This window comes from Symsagittifera roscoffensis, chromosome 10, assembly GCF_963678635.1.
Source record: "Symsagittifera roscoffensis chromosome 10, txSymRosc1.1, whole genome shotgun sequence".
In the NCBI taxonomy this organism is placed as follows: Eukaryota; Metazoa; Xenacoelomorpha; order Acoela; family Convolutidae; genus Symsagittifera; species Symsagittifera roscoffensis.
The window spans coordinates 47,051,011-47,058,619 of record NC_087071.1 but is presented as its reverse complement, the minus strand read 5'-3'; the positions used below and the strand labels follow the sequence as shown (position 1 = coordinate 47,058,619).

The following is a 7,609-nucleotide window of genomic DNA, read 5'->3' as shown; positions in this document are numbered from 1 at the left end:
CCTTAACGATAACCACATTTTATATGTGTATTTGATTGCTTTTCCTCCCGGTTATAATTTAAAAATCTTCTATGGTGTTTTGTTTATTATGACGGTTAATTTAATGACTGCTATGAATCTTGGTACTGAAACTTTAACAGCATGACAAAGAAATTCGGGCAAACTAACAAGAAAACGTGAAACGATGCTTTGGCCCGTAACCCCTTTATTATACATATCTCATAACTCTAGAAAATCGGGTTTTCGCATGTAATCTTAATATGACCTCAGGCGTCATGCGTATAAGAATAGATAGTTTGATAGCCCCACCTCAAAAAATTTAAGCTTCGACCTTATTGAGCCATGCCACTCCTTTTCTGATCTCATTCTCATTAAACATTTCATTTTTTTTTTCATTTTCTCAATTTCTCTTCGGTAATTCAGTCATTTTTTTGTTTTAACAAAAATTTAAAACATATTCAAGTTGTGACTAGTCCTCTGCAGATAATATCAGTCTCCGATCGATAAAGAACAAGTATCAACCAGACCTACACGCGAGAATTGGTTGCAGTCATCCATCAACAAAGAAAAAGAGACTTTTCGTCTCGACTAAATCGGTTCAAGGACTTGGCTCTAAGACGACGGCAATCAAAACGAACAATGGACTACAGAAATTCTTATATTGCTACCAAACTACCGCCTGGACCATATCGATCTACGCCGACAGTGTCGAAAACGAGTGTACGAGAGTTGAATTTTTTACGATAGCCACCCGGCATTAGAAAAGACTAAGATAAACGACACAACCTAGCTCCAACAGTCTGCCAGAAAAATTCGCTTCGAGTATGACTGCGAGTCAATCCCATTGTTTGAAAATCAGGAGGGCTGTATTCGTGATTATGCTGAGCGCAAATCGTACTGGGATATTTAGACAGCATTGTCTACCGAGTCATTTGTTAGGGGAGCAGTTTCAACTCCAGCTTCAAAACAATCAGCTTCCTATTCAGATGCTCGGATTTCATCGACACAGGGTCCGGAGAAAATTGATCTAGTTACTTCAGGTCTCATTCAAGAAACTCTTCCAAATGCAGCTTGCTATGCTCCAAAAAACTACAGTTTTGAGAGTTCTATTAACTTAAACAAAAAACTATTTCTTTTGTTTCGATTATTGTTCCTCAGCTTTTATCTTTTCATTTTTCTTTGAATTGATTTTCAATTTGTTTTAAAATGACCGGGTGGTGTGTATAATCTTTGTCTCAGCTTTCATCTTATCTGGTAGATCAATTTAATTTTGCTCTGCAATGTTTTCAGCAAAATGTTAGAAAATATTTTGAAAGGAAATTTAAAAATATCATAAATCGAGAATAGTTTTTAGCTAAAAGTGTTGTTTGTTTGAGAAAGATATATATATATATATATATATATAAATGCATTTGCTCATTAGTGAGCCCCATTTTATCAGGAATAGAGATAGATATGGAAGGGTTTAACATTTATACGTTGATATTCCAACCCTTTTTTGGCCTTTTTCCAAACTTCTCAGCTCTCTCTCTCTCTCTATCTCGTTATACTTTGTGTCCGGTGGGGTTAGCCAGGTCGTAAGCAAAGTAACAGAGATTGATTTAATCTGTAGTTCTGTTTATTTTTTTCAGAAATTGATTTTGATCCTTAACCATCTTAGAACTCGCCAAGCGTTTCATGTTTTAATTTCATTTTCAAAAACTGAAAGCGAATCTAAGGTTGGAACTACTGTACTCCGACGCTGATAGTTTTGTTTATCCCATAAAAACTGAAGACGTTTACCGAGACTAAGAGAAAATAAAAGCTGACTTCGACTTCTCAAATTATGATGAGGATCATATCCTGTTCGACGATACAAACAAGAAAGTTGTGTTGAAGTTTAAAGACGAAATTGGCGGGAAGCCGATCAGAGAACTCGTCGCTCTAAAACCGAAACTGTATTCGGTCGTCCTTATTGGTGAACAAGAATCCCAACTTAGGCCACGTTTCCACCCTCACAGAAAAAACTACCACCGCCCTTACCAACCTCTCTCCCTCCCCCTTAATTTGTTACAATAAACTACGGGCATTTAGCTGATTTAGACAACATAATACAATGTTGCCTAAAAGTTATCTGAAAACATATTTCTTTTCTTTTCCTCTTTTTAAGCGTAATTTTCTGCTCTGTGGTAAAATGAATAAAATTTTGTTCGGTATAAATTGAGTTGCTAAAGTGAAAGGAATCTATCCCCTATCTCGTAGAAAAGAATTTTTTTGTTTGTTAAGAAGTGTTAGTTTTGAAGGCACTCAAACGTTGAGTGCCAAATGGATAAAATGCACTGCGCAGCAAGAAATGGTACAATAAACCTTCAGGGACAGATTTTTCACCAGGAAAACAATGAGAGTGTACAACTATAATATAGTTTCGAAATGTCACACTATTATGACAATGAAACAAGACAAACTTGCATTATCACCATTCATTTCAAAACGTTTTCTCGTTTTTGACGGGATTTCGGCAGCTACTTTTGGCCATAAGATCGCCGAAGATAAAGCATTTCTAGAAAACGTTAACATGGACACCGAGTTCTCCAACTCATACAGAAGCTGATAACAGTTCGCCCGAATTTCAACTTCCGGATTGGGGATTTTTACAGCGGCCCTACACAGAAACACAGCTGCGAGAAGAAGAAGCTTCTAGTAGCCGAGTCCGTGAACGTACCCCTATAAATATCCCATTTATTTTATCCGAAGCTTCGGAAGAAAGACCATCTAAAAACAGCGGAAAGAAAACCAAAACCTATATTTTGTTGATTTTTACTGCTCTTCCTTTTTATAATTCGGCTTAAACTTGTTTTGTTTTATACCAGTTAACTAGTAAAATATTAGTTTTGGGCTCAACCACTGTTTTAACATAAATTGCCTCGGGAAAATAAACTAGTTGACGCAAACCAAGGGTTAGTTCAAACCATTGTGTGAAATCCTTTGGTTCAGTTTTAATTATAAACTATTATTAGAATGACAAATGTTTGACGAAAAGAAAGAAAGCCAGGAAATGATATCCACATGAAACTAGGACGAAAAAAAAGTTCAGGAACTAGGACGATTAACGTTTATTATCGCGGGAAAAGGGACAGCTTTAAAGGGAATTAGAAGGAATTATTGTATCGGGTCCAGGTTGTTTAGCTCAGCTTATCAAGATCTTAGGGAGTGGGTCTTTTTTGGGGTAGGAACATACGATCGTTTAGAAAAGCCTAGGACAGGGGTCCTCCAAAAACTTAAGGACCCCTTTCCTAGGATTTTGCTTTACATGAGGCTCCCCCCATAGGATCCGGGACACGATACAATACTACTCTTGAATGTGCGTATATTGTTTCAGGGAACAGGAAAGAAGACAGCAACAGCTAAGAAGCGTGCATTAGGAGCCATGTCACTCACGCCAGTTTCGAAAAGAATTTCCAGGTATTACAATGAGAGCACGGACGATAGGGACACTGAAGCGACAGAGCCATTGAGCAAACAGAGGAAAACGGCTGGTTGTTTCAGCGCAACAACTGCAACAGCAGCTAACTGTTCAACTCGCATTACATCAAGGTCCAATGGTTTTAGTATCAATGGTCCCTTTTTGAATTGTAGTTTCGGCTTCTCCGACAGTCCATGGACTATTAAAACAACTGCCAGGTAAGACATATACTTTATTTCGAACGATCCCGATCTTATTGCCGGGGGGGGGGGGGGGTAGGGGGAGTTGTAATTGTAACTAGGTGCTACAGGCGACCTTTCGATAAGGTCTGCCATCTAAGTCAAGGCGCTTATTGTGATTGATGACAGATGTTCTTCTTTCAAACTACTTATAGTTAATGCCTTTTTGGTCTGCAAGAAGTTGAGTAATCTAAATTTGAAGTCTGAATTCAATTTTAACCTGATTTTCATTCATAAAAACTGTCAAAGAATCTAGTGAACCTAAAGTCAATGTTCTTGGCCCATTAAAATGCTCAAGGTTCTTTTTCTTGTTTCAATGTTGTAATGAAATTCTGTCGGCTTTGTTTCGGCTCTTGTCTCTCCAATCTCTCACTATAAGCTGCAGTTGAAATGTCGATCCTGTTTTTAGTGGTTTTTACTGGATTCCGTTTTAACTGGAGTCAGCTTTGATCTATGTTTTTGCTTCAATTTCTCATTTTAAGTTGGTTTATGGTTTAATTGACGTCGTTTGGGAAACCTCATACGTTCATTTGGAAGTTTTGTAAGATTTTCGTTTTCTATTTTTTTTTGCATTTGATGTCAAATAATAAAATCAGGGGCGGATCTAGGATTTTCTCGAGGGGGGACTTTTTGTCGACTTTTTCTTGGCTCATCCCAAGAAAATTTTGTCGACTTTTTTTTTTTCGACCAAATGTTTTTCCGAGCTCTCCCAAAGCATTAAAAAGACCCTGTTTTGGTCAAATTTTTGGCGCTGTAGGAAAATTTTGACAAAAAAATGCGCTTTTTCGGTGCGTGCTCCCCCTCCCTCAAAATTAGTATATATTGGCGCCTTTAGACAATTTCTAGGGTTCGTCAGCCAAAAATAGATATCTCTAAATAATACAAAAGGGGGGACCCTTTGGGTATGCAGGGGGTAGAATCCCTGAGAAAGGGTCGTTCTCCCCGCGCATCCCCTAAATCCGTGTGAGCAAAAGCTTTGCGTGTAAAGCTTAACATGAGTGTTTTTGTGGTGCGGGGGTTCGAAGAGGAAAAATTTCATTTTTCAGGTTTCTCTGCTTTTTGCATTGTTCATTTAGTGCTTCTACCGTATTGCGCTGAACGGTTAGAAGTATGAAGGTTTTTTTTGTCTGAAAACTTGTTATTTCTGTTAGTGGGACAGGTGAGCCCCTGGATCTGTCATTCGGCTCATCCCAAGAAGACTCTTCTGCGGCTCCTTCCACAAGCAACACTCTGCATGTAGCTTCGACATCATCAGCATCATCTTCTTCCGCTAGCATTGTGCAGATCAAGAATGAAAATGAACAACTCCAAATCAATTCCACTGTAAGCTGTTACGCTAATTTGCATTTCGAAGTGCATTCAATTCCAAAAACTCGCTTAACTTGCAGGTCTAGAGGTACTGGACTGTGTGTAAATGACGAGGTTTATTTTTATCACTTAAACTTTTTCGTTTTTTTTTATTTTTGGTTTCATCCTAAGTCCAAAAGTGCTTTGATGCTTTTTTGTCTGTATTTTACTGGCACTCGGCGAAAGTTCTAATCTCTTTTGTGTTGTTGAAGTCATCCGACTAAATAGAAGAACCCGTTTTCTATGCAATTAGTTTAAAAGTTTTAGGCAAATACTATTCTAAGGGGTATTTCCACGTGAAATAAAGTATCTTATTGTTATCTTATAGCGATATGAGGCCATTTTTGAAACTCATTTGAAAGCCCTTCTGGTTTGCCGAAATTTTGTCGGTATCAGCAAAAGGAGTATGAATTGAACCAAAATTATTTCCTAGAAAGCTAAGGATCGTAGCTTCCCACAATATCTACGCTCAACACAGGATAAATACTTTTCCAGCCTACGTTACAGGTTTTTGTGTTCAATTTTAGCGTTTCAGTATATCTAGACACTGCCCATTTTTTTGCGTTTTATCTGCGAAATGAGCGCATTTAATGCTGTCTGGTGTAACTAGTAGAATATATGTTAAGTACATAATAGAGTAAGGCAAATGACTGGTTCGATTAATTCTTTTGTTTTTGAAGCGTATTTTCCTCATTTTTTTAAACATTTTAAAATCTCCGTTGTCTTTTTTTGCTTTTGTTTGCGATGTCAAGTCTTGCTTCGTGTGAATGAAAAAGTCCTGTATGGAACCAGAGAGATAGTGAGCGTAGTGTTGAGTTACGAATCCACTTATTTTAATTTTTGCTGCACAGTATTGGAATTAGAATAGCATCTGTATGTCTTCTATTTTGAAGACTTGTGTTCGAATATTTCAAATGGCGCGGTTGAATGGACTGGAGGCTCGAAATCTTTATGTCTGTGGTTCGATTCCGGCACCTACCTAAAATTTTGTTTCGAGGCTTATTTTTACCTTTTCTTTCGTTATTTAACGTTTTCCCCTTTTTAAAGCTTATTTTTGCCGTTTTCCCAATAGTGCATGGGAAGTTACACTGCACCTCCGTGTGAATAGTTGTATCGGCCCTGAAAGATCATTTTACTCTTTAAATTGCAACTTGTTTCTCGTGACCATTGTGTCAACAGTGGAAATATAATGGCCAGCCAGATGGAAAGGTCTTTTCATTTATTTTTCTCAAAATTGGTTTGGCCATCAAAAATGCTAAAACATAAGTTTCCTCCATTTTATCAGACTTTTCTCAAAAAATTTATGATTTTCTGGAATTTTTTAAATAATTTTTGCGTGACTAAGTGCTTTTTATATCAAATTTATTTTGTTGAGTGCTTACTTTTTAAAATATCTTACCTAGATCAAAATTCTTACAAAAATGAATATGCATTATAAATTGAATCTGAGAAATTGCAAACCGAGTCTTGAAATTACTAGTGGCTCTTTCAATATATCAATTAAATAAAAAGTGAATTTTTGCTGATTTCAATTTTTGATTGTTTTTTTTTTAAAAGTTGTAAAGCTTATTCACACTCATTTCTATTTTGGCGGTATAATTTTTTTGATTTCTTTTGAAGTACGGTTTCTTATTTTTTTTCTCATTTAAGGTAAAGTATGCTTCTAAACAGATAGAGTGGCGCTTAAATTAAAGCTTAACTTTAATCCACAATTTTTAGGTGCTAACGGATTCTTTTTTTCTCTGAAAAATTGACAGATTTGGTTCTACTTTGATAAAGAAACAGGCTTCGTCCCGATTTATTAATTAATTTCCGTTCTTGCTAATGGAACTTTTTGGTCATGTTTTCTTTTCTGTTACACTGGGCTGGTTAATTAATGCATATATCATATAAGCATAATGCTTTGTTTACAGTCAGCTCCAACTTGTTCACAACTTGCTTCTTCTGGTGCTACTGGGAATACCACTACCACTTGTAACACACAACAGACAAGCATGACAGAGGACTGGGCGGGAGTGGAGTATGTGGTGCTGGATGATGACATCATGGTCCAGAGGCCTCCCCCGCCCCTGTTTGTGGACCTCACTTGCGAGGAACCAGACTCAGACGAGACCAGTTCATCTTCAGACACAAACAGCTCCACAACTTCTCCTTCCACCTCGCTGTCATTTTAAACTGAGAACAGAAGTCTGAGATGAAACTGAGAATTTTGTGCCATTGATGAATGAAAACGGGGTTATTAATGGGGCTCTTTTCTAGTTTCTCACCCATTCCACACTTGTTCCAACATTTACAACCTCCGTTTTAAAATGTACTTCAACTCAAAATTTGATAATCAGAACCATCTCTAAAACGTGTCACGGGTAAAAATATCAGAAAAATGTAGACCATTTTGATATAGAAGTTACCGTTAAATTAAGTTTTAGATTAATTTACCGGAATAATAATATAATAAATGATTTGGAAATAAGATTCAATCCAATGTTAAGTTTATGACATTTTCAATCAAAATGAAATCATGTTGAGAAACTTAGTGGTTGGGAAACATAGAAGAGAGCCTTATTTTTTTTGTAAGTATTCA

At 36.8% G+C, this 7,609-nt stretch overlaps 1 protein-coding gene across 1 annotated transcript in view; it reads left to right on the top strand.

Moving 5' to 3' along the window:
• Positions 1–7,396, top strand: part of LOC134855429 (E3 ubiquitin-protein ligase TRAIP-like) — a 131,680-nt gene extending 124,284 nt beyond the window's left edge. Inside the window, exons 4-6 of the mRNA XM_063871956.1 lie at positions 3,359–3,660; positions 4,833–5,004; positions 6,942–7,396. Coding sequence (XP_063728026.1) covers positions 3,359–3,660; positions 4,833–5,004; positions 6,942–7,202 — 735 coding nt within the window. The 3' untranslated portion in view covers positions 7,203–7,396. The remainder of the gene's footprint in view (positions 1–3,358; positions 3,661–4,832; positions 5,005–6,941) is intronic.
• Positions 7,397–7,609: the final 213 nt, after the last annotated feature.